Raw genomic sequence first — 19,513 nt, 5'->3', positions numbered from 1 at the left:
GGGAGCCTGTCGATGTGGTATATTTGGACTTTCAGAAAGCGTTTGACGAAGTCCCACACAAGAGATTATCGTGCAAGATTAAAGCGCATGGGATTGGGTTAAGTGTATTGAGATGGATAGAAAACTGGTTGGCAGAGAGGAAACAAAGAGTAGGAATTAATGGGTGCTTTACAAATTGGCAGGCAGTAACTAGTGGGGTGCCACAGGGATCGTTGCTGGGACCCCCAGCTATTCACAATGTATATTAATGATTTGGATGAGGGAACAAAATGTGACATCGCAAAGTTTGCAGATGATACCAAGTTGGGTGGGAGGGTGAACTGTGACAAGGATGCAGAGATCCTTCAGAATGATCTGGACAGGTTGGGTGAGTGGGCTAATCAATGGCAGATGCAGTATAATTTGGATAAGTGTGAGGTTATACCCTTTGGAAGCAAAAACAAGAAGGCAGATTACTACGTGAATGGCTGTAAATTGGGAGAGGAGAGTGTGCAGCAGGACCTGGGTGTCCTTGTGCACCAGTCACTGAAGGTAAGCATGCAGGTGCAGCAGGTGGTAAAGAAGGCAAATGGCATGTTGGCCTTCATTGCGAGAAGTTTCAAGTACAGGAGCAGGGATGTGTTGTTGCAATTATACAGGGCCTTTGTGAGGCCACACCTAGAATATTGTGTGCAGTTTTTCTGAGGAAGGATGTTCTTGCTCTCGAGGGAATGCAGCAAAGGTTTCCTATACTGATTCCGGGGATGGCGGGACTGATGTATGAGGAGAGATTAACTAAGTTGGGTTTGTTTTCGCTGGAGTTCAGACGAATGGGAGGGTTTCATAAAGACTTATAAAATTCTAACAGGTCTAGACAGAATAGATGCAGGGAGGATGTTGCCGTTGGTGGGGGAATCCAGAACCAGGGGTCACAGTCTGAAGTTTCAGGGTAGACCATTTAGGAGGTGAGGAGACATTTCTTCACCTAAAGAGTGGTGAGCCTGTGGAATTCATTACCACAGGAAGCAGTTGATGCCAAAACATTGAATGCATTGAAGCGGCGGCTGGATATAGCACTTGAGGCAAATGGGATCAAAGGTTATGGAAGAAAGCAGGATTAGGCTATTGAGTTGGGTGATCAGCCATGATTGTAATGAATGGCAGAGCAGGCTCGAAGGGCCTAATGACCTCCTCCTGCTCCTATCTTCTATTTTTCTATGTTTTCAGTTCATTACTTCACAATGGTAGAATGCTCATTTGCAATCAATCCTACTGTCTGTACACAGGAGAATTTAAGTATTAGCTCATGGGAATTGGTCGGTTAACGGAAGATGCTTTCTGTGAATGTTCCACAAGAATGATGTGCAAATTCACAGAATATTCCAAGTGTTTTCTTTCCAGGTAGCACAGTGGTTATATTACTAGCCTAGTAATCCTGGACATAATAATCTGGAGAGATGTTCACATGCAGCCATGGCAGCTGGGGATAGGAACACATTGGTGAGAGTGCAGAAGAGGTTTACACAAATGGTTCCAGGAATGATGTTAGATTGGAGAGGTTGGGACTGTTCTCCTTGGAGAGAAGGTGGATATGACAAGATGTTCAAAATCATGAGGGGGCTGGACAGAGTAGATCGGGAGAAACTGTTCCCGCTCATAAAAGGATTGAGAATGAGAGGGCACAGACACACAAAATCAAGTTACAGAATACTGATTAGAATGCGAATCCCTACAACCAACCAGGTCTTAAAGGTACAGACAATGTTGGGTGGAGGGAGCATTAAGCACAGGTTAACCTGTGCTTAATGCTCCCTCCACCCAACATTGTCTGTACCTTTAAGACCTGGCTGGCTGTAGGGATTCGCATTCTAATCAGTATTCTGTAACTTGATTTTGTGTGTCTGTGCACTGTTGAGAGCACATTTCCACTCCATCTGACGAAGGAGCAGCGCTCCGAAAGCTTATGGTATTTGCTATCAAATAAACCTGTTGGACTTTAACCTGGTGTTGTTAAAACTCTTACTGTGTTCACCCCAGTCCAACACCGGCATCTCCACATCATAAACACCTGGAAATCCAGCATTTTACACAACCTCCCAAAGCAGCTCAAACTTTCTTCTGTATGGCTCTAAATAATGAGTCTGACACCTGTCTAATTGGTATGACCTGTTGAACTTGCAGAATAGGCTCGAAGGAATGAACGGCCAACTCTTGTTCCTATGCCTGATCCGATACGCTTTAACTTCCTGTTCCTCCTCACTCAACACAACAAGCAGCAAAAAAACAAAACCAGCTCGAAAAGCAGAGAAGCCACAAATTAAGGGTGCTCCAGTCGCAAGGCTTTTAAGATGTCAGAATATGCCTGACCTATTTAGGCTAATTGGACCCATTCCTTGGTAACGGTCTGCGTTGCTGTTTCTAGTTCATTGCTGACAGTCATCAAAACATGCAGAGTGGCACAAAAAATTACAAATGGACAGCAAAATTACCAGCAGCCTAACGATCCACCCCACAGTCATTCATATAACTCCCAAACTCCAAAGCCAGCTTCAAAATACTTCACTGGTGATCCCTGGAGATGCACACAAGTTGAGTTATCTTCCTTATTGACCACAAGAGTTGCAGATCATAATTACATAGAGATCTTCTCCAAATACTTGAGTGTTTTCCGAAACGAAATGCATTATCTCCAAATGATACAAAGTTGGGTGGGAGGGTGAGCTGTGAGGAGGATGCAGAGATGCTTCATCTGCGTGATTTGGACAGGGTGAGTGTGTGGGCATATGCATGGCAGATGGAGTATAGTGTAGATAAATGTAAGGTTATCCACTTTGGTAGCAATAATAGGAAAGCAGATTATTACTTGAATGGGTGTAAATTGAGAGAGGTGGCTACTCAGCGAGATCTTTGTGCTCTCGTGCATTAGTCGCTGAAAGTAAGCGCGCAGGTACAGCAGGCAGTAAAGGCGGCAAATAATATGTTGGCCTTCATAGCGAGAGGACTTAAGTACAGGAATAGGGATGTTTACTGCAACTGTATAGGGCGTTGGTGAGGACACATCTGGAGTATTGTGTGCAGGTTTGGTGTCCTTATTCGAGGAAGGATGTCCTTGCTATAGATGGAGTACAGCGAAGGTTTACCAGGCTGATTCTAGGGATGGCAGGTCTGTCATATGAGGAGAGACCAAGTCGGCTAGTATTATATTCACTGGAGTTTAGAAGAGTGAGAAGAGATCTCATAGAAACTTGCAAAATTCTAACAGGATTGGACAGGGTAGATTCAGAAGGGTGCACCCGATGGATGGGGGAGTCTGTTATAATGTAACCAAAGGTAGCACGCTATGAAGGTCAGCTGACCAGACAGACAATGTAACCAATGGCAAAATGATGTGGTCAGCTGACCCGGTATAAATAGAAAACAGATAGGGATTGTGGGTGCTTGTGTGGCCTGAGTGTTGGTGTAATGAAATTTCTTTATTAAATCTTTTTCTTTGATTTACTTTGTGAAATTAGTTCATTTATTGCTTGCTACTGAAGTATCCTTGCTGCCAGATAAACAGAGTCCAGAATTATGGGGTCATAGTTTGGGGATAAGGGGTAAACATTTTAGAATTGAGGTGAGGAAAAATGTCTTCACCCAGAGGGTGGTGAATGTGTGGAATTCACTCCCACAGAAAGTATTCGAGGCTAAAACGTTGAGTGATTTCAAGAAGAAAATTAGATTTAGCTCTTGGGGATAAAGGAATCAAGGGATATGGGGGTGGGGGGGGGGGGGCATCAGGATATTGAATTCGATGTTCAGCTATGAATGGTGGAGCAGGCTCAAAGGGCCGAATGGCCTACTCTTGCTTCAAGTTTCTATGTTAAAGCTGCTCTACTCACCAGGCAGTCAGTGGAGCAGTGTGGGGAAGTTGAGGGCGGGGGTTTGCTGATTTAATCCTTCCACTGTTTCCCTTCAGTTCACTCGATCTTTTGCAATCCCAATGAAATTCAGCAACACAGTTCATGAATCTCCATCTGACAGAGATAACACTACCTCCGAGTGTGCTACTACACGCTAGAAAGAAAGAGGAAACAAGGGTAGCCACACAGGGCAGCACCGGCCCATCACTTGCTCAAGGCAGTTGGCGGTAACCGCAAGAGCTCCACAAGCTACCCAGCCTCCGCCCATCAAATCAGTAATCCAACAGACAAGCATCAGCTCATTGGAGTGGAAGATATGGTCAGAAATATGCTGGAGTGTCACAATCTCACAGAAGCGGAGCAAGACACATCGCAAGTCTTCAAAAGTAGGAAAAAAGCAATGGAAGGGGAACAAATCAATTTCAGTTTCGGCTCCATAAAAGATCGCAAAAATGAAAGTCGAAAGGTTATGGGGAGGAAAGCCTAATGGCCTTTAGGACAAACTGCTACAACCCAGGCAAAGAAGATGGAGATAGAGAGACAGCTGACATTTGGTGAAAAATAATGGTCCATAAAAGGGGGCGGCCATTTAGGACTGAGATCAGGAGAAATCTCTTCACTCAAAGGATTGTGAATCTTCAGCATTCTTTACTCCAGAGAGATGTGGATTCAAGACCTGGATACCAAGGGAATCAAAGAATATGGGGATCGTGTGAGAAAGTGAAATGGAGGTCTAAGTTCAGCGATGATCTCAGAGAATGATGAAGGAGTTCAGTGGCCTACTCCAGCTGCTATTTATTATGTTCTCATGCAAAATCCACACTGCCATTTTAAATTATTGAGGAAATAGTCCAGCTCTCGGATGTGGACGATTCAAGAGCACACAATTTCAAAAGCAGTCTGTTGGTTGGAAGAGGCATTGAGACCCTGGTTTATTTATTGTGAAGCAGAGAATCCCATTGCAATAGCCTATTGATACATAGGCAAACCAGGTTCACATATATTCAAAACACCAGAGACGGAGTCCAACACTTAACTCCTGCTTCACGGAAGCAACACTCACCTTTTGTTGCAGGGACAACCAGCAATTACACAAGACTCTACAGCACAGAAACACGCCATTCAGCCCAACTGGTCTGTGTTTGTGCTCCACACAAGTCCCCTTCCATCCTACAACATCTTATCCTATTAGCACATACTGCCAAATTCCTTTTCCCCATATGTTTAACTGGCTTCCCCTTACCTGTATCTATGCTATTTGTCTCAACCACACCCTAGCGAGTTCCACATTCTCTGAATTTCATCTTCAGTTTACTCGTGACTATCTTATACTGATTACCTTTAATTTTAGGCCGCCTACAAATGGAAATGCTCTCGCTACATCTACTCAAGCAAAGACCTCTTTTCCCGAGGGAAGAGCTCCAGCCCATGCAGTCTTTCCTGATAGTTATATCCACTCTATTCAGTCTTTGGAACTGCACCCTCTCCAGTACCTGTACAGGCAACAGTAACAAAAATAGAGAACTTTGAGGTAAATTCCAAGTCTCAATTGCATTGATACATTTGTTGTTTTTCCTTATGTTGATATTCTTGCCATCGTCCTGATGAATGCGCAACAGACTGTCTTTTTTTTCAGCAAAACTGAACATTTTCTGATACCATAATGGGACCTTGCTGTGCACAAAACTGGCTGCTGCGTTTGCCCGCACGTGAGCCATTGTACATTAAAGTACACTGTACTTCATCACAGTCGAGAACTTTTACAATATTTGATACCTGGTGAGGCACTGTCTTCCATTTATGAAACTTTACCCACAAGAACATATTTGAAAAAAAAAGGCTCGGATTTATAAAAAATACTTCACAGATCTCACACAGAACACTCCAAGAGTCTGCTTTAGGGATGTTGCTGGGGTGATGCAGAAGGAGGCCATTCGGCCCATCAAGTCTGCACCGGCTCTCCAAAACAGTGTCTTATACAGGCACACCCACATGTCCTATCCCCCCCCACCCATATCACCATGCATTTATCATGGCTAATCCACCTAACCCGCCATCTTTGGACAGTAGGAGGAAACCAGGGCATCTGGAGGACTCCACACAGTCACTCAAGGCCGGAATTGAACCCAGGTTCCTGGCACTGTGAAACAGCAGTGCTAACCACTGTGCCGCCCTGGTAATATTCACGTAAATCTCCTCTGTTCCCCATGTAAGGTTTTTACATCTTTCCTGAAGTGTGTGGCGCAGAATTGTACACAATAACCTAACTGAGACTTAACCAGTGATTAATAAAGTTCTAGAATAATTTGACAACGTCTGTAAGGAGAGAAAAGAGCTGGTGTTTAGAGTCCAGATGATCCTTTGTCAAAGCAGCTTTAACAAAGGATCATCTGGACTCGAAACGTCAGCTCTTTTCTCTCCTTACAGATGCTGCCAGACCTGCTGAGATTTTCCAGCATTTTCTCTTCTGGTTTCAGATTCCAGCATCCGCAGTAATTTGCTTTTATTCTAGAATAATCTCTTTGCTATTATATTTTATTCCTCTATTTACAAACCTAAGTCACCCACATGCTTTTTAATCACCATATCAACTTCACAACTCAGGGTCACTGTGTGTGGAGTTTGCACGTTCTCCCTGTGTCTGCGTGGGTTTCCTCCGGGTGCTCCAGTTTCCTCCCACACTCCAAAGATGTGCAGGTTAGGTTGATTGGCCATGTTAAATTGCCCCTTAGTGTCCTGGGATGCATAGGTTAGCGGGGTAAATGTGTGGGATTACGGGGATAGGGCCTGTGTGGGATTGTTGTCAGTGCTGTCGATGGGCTGAATGGCCTCCTTCTGCACTGTAGGGTTTCTATGATTTCTATGTTTCTAACTTGTCCTGTCATTTTATGGATCTGCGTATGTACTGAGGTTTCTCGGCTCATTACACTTTTCAGAATTGTGCTATTAATAATGCACTGTCATTCCATATTAGTCTACAAAAAGTAAATCACTTCACACTTCTCCAGATTGAACTCCATCTGCTATGCTTCAGTCCATTTCACCAACCTGCATACATTATCTTGAAGCCTGAGTATATTCTCCTCACTCTCTCTCTCTCATGTAGCTCAGTGGAAGGTGCAGTAAAGGGACCAATTCGTTCAGTTTCCATGTAGCATCTCACTGCTGGTTAAAATCAAGAGGCTGCCACACAGGTAATTATGGGCATAAAGACACCACACAGCAGGGCACGTAATTGGGATAAAGAATTCCAGCAACCTGCCCTTGCACCAATTATTAAGCCAATCAACTGAAGGATGAAAACTTTGCAATAGTAAACAAACTAAACATACCACCATGCTGCCGTAAAGCGTGCTCCACCAGACAGGGGGGAAAAAAAAGCCAGCTCCCCACTACTGCAGCAAAACAGAGGGAAAAAAAGCAGGACGGCTTTCACACTGGAACGGAAACCCGCCACCACTTCACATACCATCACCCACCCAGAGAGAATTCAAACAAAAGAGCAACCCACGCTAACAGATGCTTCAGGTAGAAGCTGCTCCTCTATCGCCCTGTCTGCCACAGTGTGTTCCTTCTGGTCATGCTCAAACAGCTCAGTTGGTGTTAGAAACGATTGCATACAGACTGGACAGATGAACCCCTGGAAAAAGTGTTAACTTTCAGAATTATAGTTGTGAATAAGAGCAAGATCAAACACAACAACGCGTAACATCATCAACGATTCTGAAGGCAGCATACAAGCACCTGGACACAAAATGCACACAGAGTTTTGACCAGACTAGGTAAGTAGATGAAACTCAGTTTTACAGACATGCTTCAACAAAAAGCTGGACAGATGAAGACTTCTGTTCCCTTGGGTGGTATAATGAAGGAGCAACACATGCTGGCATGACAACATTAGCAATAGGCCATCCGGAAGGGAAATCACAGAGCTCTTTTACTCACAAAGGGAAACTGAAATCTGGGATTCCCATCCCAAAAGGCTGGGAGACATGAAAAATTGCAACTCCAAGATTGAGAAGACATTTGTTGGAGAACAGCATTGAAGGATACAGAGCAGAGGTGGGTAAATGGAAACAAGATACACATCAGCCATGATCGCAAGATGTGCAGGTTAAGTGGATTGGCCATGCTAAATTGTCCCTTCTTCTCCAAAGATGTGTAGGTTAGGTAGATTAGCCACAGCCAATGTGTGGGGTTATGAGGATAGGGCAGGGGGGGTGGGCCTGGGTAAGATTTTCTTTCAGAGAGTTGCTGCAGACTTAATGGGCCAAATGGCCTCCTTCTGCAGTGTCGGGGTTCTATGGAACCGAATGGTGGAACAAGCTTAAGAGGCTGAATGGCCTCCCCCTATTGCTATATTGATTAACAGCCTTAATTCGATCAAAGTCATGCTTAGGGGAAAGTCACATCCTAAAGGGAGACAGTAAAGTAAAGAAAAGTTACCTTAATCAAGGGCTAGAACCTGCATCAACATGCAGGAGCTTGGTGCTAGGGCCTTGTTTCCAGGAGCTCAGACTCTACCCTTTGTGTCTACTTGTCATTGTGTTAGCTTCAATTTCTTCTGTCTCTCTCCCTGGTATGGAATTACTTTCAGCACCTATTATAAAAACCTTCGCTGTCTAACCTCCTGTTTCAAGTACTTTGCAAATCACACGACGGGGGATTATTTTTGTTCCCCAAGCCCTCACCCCTTTTATTCTGATATACATTTTTCCAAAGTGTTAACATACCTGAACCCTGCACAGCTGCAGACCGAGCTACAGTTTATCTCTGGCACTTTCAGGTTCTGAATCGGACTGCCAGCTTATCGGAAGGATGTGATTGCACGGGAGGGGGTGCAGAGAAGATTCACCAGGATGTTGTTCCCTGGGATGAAACAGTTAGGTTATGAAGAGAGGTTGGGTAGGCTTGGGTTGTTTTTGTTGGAGCAGAGAAGACTGAGGGGCGACCGGATCGAGGTGTACTAGATTATAAGGAGCATGGACAGAGTGGATAAGGAGCAGCTATTCCCTTTAGTTGAAGGGTCAATCATAGAGTCATAGAGGTTTACAGCATGGAAACAGGCCCTTCGGCCCAACTTGTCCATGCTGCCCTTTTTTTTTAAACCCCTAAACTAATCCCAATTGCCCACATTTGGCCCATATCCCTCTATACCCATCGTATCCATGTAACTGTCTAAATGCTTTTTAAAAGATAAAATTGTACCCGCCTCTACTACTACCTCTGGCAGCTTGTTCCAGACACTCACCACCCTGTGTGTGAAAAAATTGCCCTTCTGGACACTTTTGTATCTCTCCCCTCTCACCTTAAACCTATGGCCTCTAGTTTTAGACTCCCCTACCTTTGGGAAAAGATATTGACTATCTACCTTGTCTATGCCCCTCATTATTTTATAGACCTCTATAAGATTAAGATTAGGATGCAAGACTGGGCGGAGAATTGGCAGATGGACTTCAACCCAGATAAATGCGTAGTGGTCCATTTTGGCAGGTCAAATGGGATGAAGGAGTACAATATAAAGGGAAAGACTCTTAGTACTGTAGAGGATCAGAAGGACCTTGGGGTCCGGGTCCATAGGACTCTAAATTCGGCCCCACAGGTGGAGGAGGTGGTTAAGAAGGCGTATGGTGTGCCGGCCTTTATCAATCAAGGGGTTGAGTTTATGAGTCCGGGGATAATGATGCAGTTATATAAGACCCTCGTCAGACCCCACTTGGAGTACTATGCTCAGTTCTGGTCGCCTCATTACAGGAGGGATGTGGAAAAGATTGAAAGGGTGCAGAGGAGATTTACAAGGATGTTGCCTGGATTGAGTGGCATGCCTTATGAAGATAGGCTGAGGGAGCTCGGTCTTTTCTCCTTGGAGAGACGTAGGATGAGAGGAGACCTAATAGAGGTATATAAGATGTTGAGAGGCATAGATCGGCTTTTTCCCAGGGTGGAAATGGCTGCTATGAGAGGACACAGGTTTAAGGTGCTGGGGGGTAGTACAGGGGAAATGTTAGGGGGAAGTTTTTCACACAGAGGGTGGTGGGCGAGTGGAATTGGCTGCCGTCAGTGGTGGTGGAGGCAAACTCAATAGGGTCTTTTAAGAGACTCCTGGATGAGTACATGGGACTTAATAGGATGGAGGGTTATAGGTAGGCCTAAAAGGTAGGGATATGTTCGGCACAACTTGTGGGGCCGAAGGGCCTGTTTTGTGCTGTAGTTTTTCTATGTTTCTATTACCCCTCAGCCTCCTACACTCCAGAGAAAAAAGTCCCAGTCTATCCAGCCTCTCTTTATAACTCAATCCATCAAGTCCTGGTAGCATCCTAGTAAATCTTTTCTGCACTCTTTCTAGTTTAATAATATCCTTGCTATAATAGGGTGACCAGAATTGCACATAGTATTCCAAGTGTGGCCTTACCAATGTCTTGTACAACTTCAACAAGACGTCCCAACTCCTGTATTCAACGTTCTGACTGATGAAACCAAGCATGCTGAATGCCTTCTTCACCACTCTGTCCACCTATGACTCCACTTTCAAGGAGCTATGAACATGTACCCCTAGATCTCTTTGTTCTGTAACTCTCCCCAAAGCCCTACCATTAACTGAGTAAGTCCTGCCCTAGTTCAATCTACCAAAATGTATTACATCGCATTTGTCTAAATTAAACTCCATCTGCCATTCGTCAGCCCCTGGCCCAATTGATCATCAGGGGACATAGGTTCAAGTGAGGGGCAAGAGGTTTAGAGGTAATGTGAGTAAAATTCTTTTTTACCCAGAGGGTGGTGACGGTCTGGAATGCGCTGACTGGGAGGTTGGTAGAGGTGAGTTGCTTCACATCTGCATCACGGTGGCATAGTGGCCAGCACTGCTGCCTCACAGCACCAGGGATCCGGGTTCAATTCCCGGCTTAGGTGACTGCCTGTGCGGAGTTTGCACATTCTCCCCGTGTCTACATGGGTTTCCTCTGGGTACTCCGGTTTCCTCCCACAGACCAAAAGACGTGCTGGCTAGGTGCACTGGCCATGCTAAATTCTCCCTCAGTGTACCTGAACAGGCGCCGGAGTGTGGCGACTAGGGGATTTTCACAGTAACTTCATTGTGGTGTTAATGTAAGCCTACTCGTGACACTAATAAATGAAACTTAAAATTTAAGTACCTGGATGAGCACTTAGCACATCATAATATTCAGGGCTATGGGCCAAGTGCTGTCAGATGGGATTAGTTGGGAGTTCAGGTGTTTCTTACATGTTGGTGCAGACTTGATGGGCCAAAGGGCCTCCTCTGCACTGTACGATTCTATGATATGCAGTCTTTTCCCCCTTTCTTATATCTCTCAGCGCTTCTTAATCAAGCAGAAGACTGACTCTTCTTTATGCTTAGATCGAAGAATCAAAAAGGGGGGGGGAGCTATGCCATACAGGCCCGAGCTGTTCTGCCATTTGATGGGATTATGGCTGATCTGTATCAGCTCCATCTATCCGCCCTGGTTTCATATCGCTTCAAACAGCCCTGGTCACCAAAAACGCAGCAATCCCGGTTTTGAAGCTTTCACCACATCCTCTGCATCCACAGCCTTTGTCGGGGGAAAGGTATTTGAGATTGTCACTCGCCTGTGTGTGAAGCTACTGAACTAAACCCACTACAGAAAAAAATCAAACAACAAAACTGTGCGACATTGAGCTAGATCACCAGGCTCCTGAGGGCAATCAGAGCTTGACAATGTGGCCTTGGCCACACTGCTCACATCTCACAAATAATTGTAATACAAAGTGCTTTGTGACATCACCCCTAAATGGCCATATTTTGATTTGAAGGTTATATCCTTCTGTTCTGGACTCTCCCAGAGGAAATCATCTCAGTCTATACACTCTGCAAAAATCTTTTAACTATTTTAAATCACTTTGTTTACAATTCTCCCTCATTTCTGTGGATGAAAGTATACAAGACTAGTCTAGGCAAGATGTCCTCAGCCCAATGTGTGTGTGTGTGTGTGTGTGTGTGTGTGGGGAATCGGCTGTTGGTGGCTTGCCTATAGTCCGGAAGCTGTTCTGACTTCAAACTGTTCTGAGTCTATCCAGAGAACTGCAGACTTTATCCAAAGGTCTCAAGTCCAGTATCACTTGAGCATTAATCACTTCCTGTGTTAAACTTGTTTAAAGGGTTTTATTTATGGCAAGAGTTTATTTGATTGGAACACATTAGATATATTTGTTAAGGGTTATACATTATAGTGGTTGTTTTGTTTCTTGTTAGTAATTGATAAGTGATCTTGCTAATTTTCTTATTATACATGCTAACTATATTCTTAAATAAACTTTGTTTGATAAAAGCTCCCTAGTGGGTCATTTACCCTAGCCAAATTCAAGATGCAAACTTATGATTCAGGCGGGCTCCATAAAACACTTTGGAGGTTCTGACCTGAACCATAACACAAGGGAAGAAAGGCTTCAACTTCTGGCTTTGGAAGAATGAAGTGTATGCAGTTTCACAGTTACGTACCTCAGAACCACCCTCATCGTTGACTTCTACAGCTGGTGCTGTTGTTACTGGGGTGTCCGGGTCAGAGCTCCCAGAGCCGAGAGACGTCTGTGAAAGAAAAAAAACATTGTCGGGTCAGATTCAATGAACATTATCCTCCAATATCACCAGCAGGGGAGGTGACTCACATCAGGCTAACCTAGGAGAGAATCGTGTAGGCCCAAGTCCATCCCTCTCTCCCATTTCCCAAAGTTCCCTCTGATTCAGGCTCCCTGATCCCGGGGGACAATCAGGGATGCGAGTGGTGTCTCATCTCCCAAAACCTTGATGATCAGACGCGTGGCTGCTCACCTCATGAGAGCGACTACAATCCAAAGCCTACACTGAAGGGAAACAGTTAGTCCATGTAGACCTCCAGCCACTCCATGGTGGGGTGGAGTACCATCTCCACCATCTCCTGTAGGAATCCAAATGTCCCACAACTCAACCGCTCATTAAAAAGACACTTCATTTGAACTTTATGACCTCCAATATGCCAAAGTGCTTCAGGGGTCTCTGAAGTACTTTTTAAATGCAAAAAACATGGTAACCAATTTGTGCAGATTTTTTTTATTCATTTGTGGGATGCGAGTGTCGCTGGCTGGACAGCATTTATTGCCCATCCCTAGTTGCTCGAGGGAGAGTCAACCACGCTGCTGCAGTTCTGGAGTCACATGTAGGCCAGACCAGGTAAGGACGGCAGATTTCCTTCCCTAAAGGACATTGGTGAACCGGATGGGTTTTTCCGACAATGGTTTCATGGTCATTAGTAGACTTTTAATTCCAGATTTTTTTTATTGAATTCAAATTCCACTATCTGTTCATTAGAACACTAGCTAAGTTTCTGGATTAATAGTCTGGCGATAATACCATAGAATCGCTAAAGTGCGGAAGGAGGCCATTTGGCCCACGAGTCTGCACTAACCACAACCCCACCAAGACCCTATTCCCATAACCCCACGTATTCATCCTGCTAATCCCTCTGACACTAAGGGACAATTGAACATGGTCAATCCACCTAATCCACACATCTTTGGACTGTGGGAGGAAACCGGAGCACCCGGAGGAAACCCACGCAGGCACGGGAAGAACATGCGAACTCCACATAGACAGTGATCCAAACCGGGAATCGAACCCGGATCTCTGGCACTGTGAGGCAGCAGTGCTAACCACTGTGCCATCCATCACCTAACCACTAGGCCATTGCCTCCCCATTACACAGCTACGGTGGATAAAGACCAGACAATTCCTTTCAGTGACAGTGGACAGGACAGCAGAGAGAAGTGCTCTGCTTTTTTCTACAATGTTCCATGGGCTTGTTCACATTCACCCGAGAGGCAGACAGGCCTCCGTCTAATGTCTCATTTGAAAGAAGACGCCTCTGTCCTCGCAAGCACTGTACTGGAGCGTCAGCCTGGACCATGTGCTCAAATACTAGAGTGGGATTTAAACCTAGGACCTTCTGACTAAAGAAGCAATTGCTACCCACTAAGACAAGGCAGACACCTCACCTGCAGCCTGTGCTTCATTTTAAGGCAGGGATTTTTGCTTCTTGAGCAATAGAGCCATGGAATTCATGAAGCAGATAGCACTGACTAGCAAATGAAATATTAATCAATTCCACTTAAATTACTACTTCATCACATAAAACATCAGATCAATGAAGGGATAGATTATAATTAGGAGGCTAATTTTCTAAATGTATCCCAGTCATTCTCCCCATCAAAACAAGAAACAAAAGTGAAAAATTAAAAGTCTTTCTGTTAAAAGTACAATGTCAGCACTTCCTTCACTACTGAAGCTTAAGGACTGTTAAGAAATATTTAACCGAATTCTTTAAAGACCTGTTCAGTGGGCGCACGGTGGCACAGTGGTTACCACTGCTGCCTCACAGTGCCAGGGGCCCAGGTTCAATTCCCAGCTTGGATCATTATCAGTGCGGAGTCTGCGCGTTCTCCCCGTGTCTGCGTGGGTTTCCTCCGAATGCTCCGGTTTCCTCCCACAGTCTGGAAGACATGCTGGGTAGGTGCCTTGGCCATGCTAAATTCTCCCTCAGTGTACCGGAACAGGCGCTGGAGTGTGGCAGCTAGGGGACTTTCACAGTAACTTCATTGCAGCGTTAATGTAAACCTACTTGTGACACTAATAAAATTAATGGTTTTATATTTATATGGGGCGGCACGGTAGCACAGTGGTTAGCACTGCTGCTTCACAGCTCCAGGGACCTGGGTTCGATTCCCGGCTTGGGTCACTGTCTGTGTGGAGTTTGCACATTCTCCTCGTGTCTGCGTGGGTTTCCTCCAGGTGCTCCGGTTTCCTCCCACAGTCCAAAGATGTGCGGGTTAGGTTGATTGGCCATGCTAAAAATTGCCCTTACTGTCCTGAGATGTGTAGGTTAGAGGGATTAGTGGGTAAATATGTAGGGATATGGGGGTAGGGCCTGGGTGGGATGTGGCCGGTGCAGACTTGATGGGCTGAATGGCCTCTTTCTGTACTGTAGGGTTTCTATGATTTAACAAGCGAATATTCTGCAGCCAGAGTTGCAAACACCACAACAGAAACTGCACAAGTCAGCTGGAATAAGTAAACCGGTCAGGTTTTAGCATCATGTTTGGAAAGATTACAACTCATTTCAATAATGAACAAGTTAGATTTGCTTGATCTGTAAATGACACTGAACACTACCACCAACGTTTATATCCATGATTTATAATCCAGGCTGATGCTTCAGCGTGGTACCGAGGGAGTGCAGCACCGTCAGAGGCACCAGCTTTCAGGTGCAACATTAAGCCAAGGTCTGTCAATCTTCTCAAGAGTGCGCGAAAGATCCCACTGCACTATTTGCTCAAGGGATAATCACCGAGAGGACACTGGGGAGAAAGCAGAGCAGCCATGTCTGTACACAGCAAGATCCCACAATAGAGTAAAGACAATAATTAGATAATCTGTATTGGTGATGATGTTAGTTAAGGGATAAATATTGCCCTCCCCCTGCTCTTTTTCATCTAGTGACATGGAATCTTTCACACCACCTGAGGGGGCAGATGGGACTACGTTTAATGTCTCATCCTACACCTCTGGCAGTGGAAAACTACCTCAGCACTGTATAGTTTGGATGGACAGAGTGACAAGTGACTGGGTTCGTTCAAGAGTAGATGATCGTGAATCAAAAGGGTTGCTGAGTACAGTTAGAGAGAGAGAAATATAGCAAGTACAGATATTGGAAGCAAAGCCCACACAGCCTTATCCTGACAACAATTGGAGGAACGATCGATGGTATAAACAGAACAGGAAAAAGAAAAACTGGATTGAGACGTGGACTGAGGAAGGCTCGAAGAAAGCCAGAGAAGATGCAAGACAATCCCAACGGCTTCACAAAGAGCCATAGTGACAATGAACAAACTATACTAGAGTGTCAATCTGGCTTGTGTTCAAGGAGTTTGAATGGGACTTGAAGTCATGGCCTTCTGACTCAGCGTGTGAATGCTGCCAACGAGTCACAGCTGACACCATGTACATACCAGTGCCCACACACTGGAGGGTCTCATGGGTAGCAATTATAGGCATCATAGAATCCCTACAGTACAGAAGGAGGCCATTCAGCCCATCATGCCTACACTGACAACAATCCCACTCAGGCCCTATCCCCGTAACCCTATGTATTTACCCTGCTAATCCCCCTGACACTTAGGGGCAATTTAGCATGGCCAATGAACCTAACCTGCACATTTTTGGACTGAGGGGGGAAACCGGGGCACCCGGAGGAAACCCATGCAGACACGGAGAATGTGCAAACTCTACACAGTCACCCGAGGCCAGAATATAACCCCGGTCCCTGGAGCTGTGAGACAGCAGTGCTAACCAGCATGCCACCATCCCTGCCTCTGAGCCAGGAGCTCTGCATTCGAGACTCATCCCAAGATTGGTGGCCAAGGAAGAAGCATTCGTAATGTGGCCAAATAGGTTGAGTATCAGTGTCACCGAGAGGGGCCCCTATGCCAGGGCAGCACCCGTCCCACCCGCCTTCCTCGAGAGGGCAGCATCCCGCCCCCCCCCCCCCACCCCACCCCACTCGCCTCTCACCCCGAACTTGCTGAGTGGGGCCCCTCAGCCATGTGGCACTCCATTAGTATCACATGAAGATTCTTTACATAAACCTCTGCAGTGGAATTTGAGCCCATGACCCTGAAATTCCATTGGCCACATCCAAGACAAAATAAAAAGCAGCAGAAAACTGCTTTGTTAATGAATCACCACGTCTCTTAAGTAAATGCAAGAACTGTGACCTAGCAGAAAATTCCAGGAGAGGATGCTCTGTGATCTGAAAAGAGAATAACACTGACACAGAGATGAGACTGGCACCAGGAGCAATGACACATCATGGGCGTTAACAACAAGCCAGCTTCTTCTGGAGGAGAAGGAGGAATCCTCCACCAATTCTAACACTCCCAGATTGACATGTGTTCATTCCCAAAATAAAGTCAAGCTGTCTGTCGGGAAACAGACTCATTCTCCTGCAGTTTTTCTGGTGTTGTACACCAGACAGCAGGGAACTGTCAAACACAGGAAACTAACAGCAGAACTAAAGTAGAATAAGGACACTGACACAACCTTTAAAGCATGGCAATGCAAGAACTGTGGCAGGGCACAGCGAGTAACATTAACCCAACTCGGCAGACACAGACGGACAACCCTGCCCACAGGCTTCAACAGGGAGTGAGCCTGGGCTGGGGTAAAAACCAGGAATCGCTCCAGAAACCAGGTTAGGCTCCAGTTAGCCCCAGAGGCAGACTCAGCCGACTGGCTGCAGCAGCCAGACCCCAACCCGGTCCCCAGACCCCAACCCTGCCCCCAGACACAACCCCCCAGACGCAGACACACCCCCCCTAGACACAGACCCAGACCACTCCAGACACAGACGTCAACCCTGCCCCCAGACCCCAACCCGGCCCCCAGACCCCAACCCGGCCCCCAGACACAAACCCCCAGACACTGACACACCCCCCCCCTAGACCCAGGCCCAGACCACTCCAGACACAGGCCCAGACCACTCCAGACACAGACCCCAACCCTGCCCCCAGACACTGACACAACCCCCCAAGACACAGACACACACCACTCCAGACACAGACGTCAACCCTGCCCCCAGACTCCAACCCGGCCCCCAGACCCAGATACAGACCCCCAGACACAGACACCACCCCCCCCCCCCCCACCCCCAGACCACTCCAGACACAGACCCCAACCCTGCCCCTAGGCCGAGATACAGACCCCCAGACACAGCCCCCCCAGACACAGACACACACCCCCAGACAGACACACCCCTCCCAGACACAGACCACTCCAGACCCACACCCCAACCCTGCCCCCCGAGCCCAGACACACACCCCCACCCAGACCCCAACCCTGCCCCCAGACACTGACACAACCCCCCAAGACACAGACACACACCCCCCAGACACAGACCCAGACCACTCCAGACACAGACTCCAACCCGGCCCCCAGACCCAGATACAGACCCCCAGACACAGACACACACCCCCACCCCCAGACCACTCCAGACCCACACCCCAACCCTGCCCCCCGAGCCCAGACACACACCCCCACCCAGACCCCAGCCCTGCCCCCAGACACACTCCCTCCAGCCCCCCCGGTCCTGTCGCTGTCCCGGGCTCTCTCTCTCCCTCCTCCCGCAGGCCTCACTCGATCCTCGGCCTCTCCTGCCGCTCGGCCCCGGCCCCATTCCCCACAGTGTGCGCTCACTCACCCGCTGTAAAATGCGCCGCAGCATGGCGGGGCCCGGGGGGGGGGAGAGGGACAGAGACAGGGCCCGGGGCTGGAGGCTGACAGAGAGGCCGCCCGGCAGCAGCCAGAGGCGGGAGGGAGCCGGCAGCCTGACTGCACCCGCCTGGGAGGAGCCCGGGGTTAACCCCGTGTACACCACCGTGTGTGTACAGCACCGTGTACACCAGAGACATTAACCCCTCACCAACTACACCGTGTATATCACTGTGTGTGTACAGCACCGTGTGTGTACACCACCGTGTACTCCAGACAGATATTAACCCCTCACCAACTACACCGTGTACACCACCGTGTATAGCACTGTGTGTACCAGTGTGTATATCGCACAGAGAGACATTAACCCCTCACCAACTACACCGTGTACACCACCGTGTATAGCACTGTGTGTACCAGTGTGTATATCGCACAGAGAGACATTAACCCCTCACCGGCTACACCGTGTACACTGTGTATAGCAGTGTGTACAACACTGTACACCACACAGAGACATTAACCCCTCACCAACTACACTGTGTACAACACCGTGTATATCACTGTGTATACCAGTGTGTACACCACACAGACATTAACCCCTCACCGGCTACACTATGTATCACTGTGTACAACATTGTACACCTCCACAGCAAGAGAGACATTAACCCCTCACCAACTACGTGTACAACACCGTGTATATCACTGTGTATACTAGTGTGTACACCACACAGAGAGACATTAACCCCTCACCGGTTACACTGTGTACACTGTGTATATCACTGTGTACAACACTGTACACCACACAGCGAGAGAGAGATTAACCCCTCATCAACTACACTGTGTATAACACGGTGCACACACTGACACAGAGAGCGAGAGGCAGCTCCCTGGGCAAAGAGAGAGATTAACCCATTACTCACAACACTGTACACCACTGTATACAACACTCTGTACACCACTCTATACACACCAACACCATCCTGTACACCACTGGGTATATCTCTCCATACACACCAACAGAGAGAGAGAGATTAACCCATTGCCAACAACAACACTCTGAACATCACCCTGTACATATTGCGTACACACCAACACCACTGTGTACACACACACCAGCTCCTGGGCAGGGAAAGAGCCATTAACCCATTGCCAACAACACCCTGCGCACACACACACCCTAACACCACCGTGTATGCCCTGTGTGTATCACCCTGTATATCACAGTGTATATCACTCTACATACACTCCAACCCCTGGGCAGGGAGAGAGTCATTAACCCATTCCTGACAACAATACTGTCAACAACACTCTGTAGACACCAACATCACTGTGTACTTCACTG

General features: G+C 46.9%; 1 protein-coding gene across 6 annotated transcripts in view; it reads right to left on the bottom strand.

Annotated features, from left to right (window-relative positions):
• eea1 (early endosome antigen 1) overlaps positions 1-18,410 on the bottom strand; it is a 123,436-nt gene extending 105,026 nt beyond the window's left edge. Inside the window, exons 1-3 of one of the 6 annotated variants that reach the window (XM_078235245.1) lie at positions 18,161-18,338; positions 12,376-12,462; positions 7,393-7,521 (exon numbers count right to left, since the gene is read on the bottom strand). In XM_078235245.1, the coding sequence (XP_078091371.1) occupies positions 7,393-7,521; positions 12,376-12,462; positions 18,161-18,184 (240 nt within the window). In that variant the 5' untranslated portion in view covers positions 18,185-18,338. Of the gene's footprint in view, positions 1-6,929; positions 7,047-7,213; positions 7,258-7,392; positions 7,522-12,375; positions 12,463-18,160 lie in introns of those variants that run through there. The other 5 variants (XM_078235246.1, XM_078235250.1, XM_078235249.1 and 2 more) reach the window with 5 other exon arrangements.
• Between the last annotated feature and the right edge of the window lie 1,103 nt (positions 18,411-19,513).

The sequence above is a fragment of the Mustelus asterias genome, chromosome 19, assembly GCF_964213995.1.
Source record: "Mustelus asterias chromosome 19, sMusAst1.hap1.1, whole genome shotgun sequence".
Classification (NCBI taxonomy): Eukaryota; Metazoa; Chordata; class Chondrichthyes; order Carcharhiniformes; family Triakidae; genus Mustelus; species Mustelus asterias.
The sequence above is the reverse complement of the archived record's forward strand: the minus strand, read 5'-3'. Positions and strand labels throughout refer to the sequence as shown.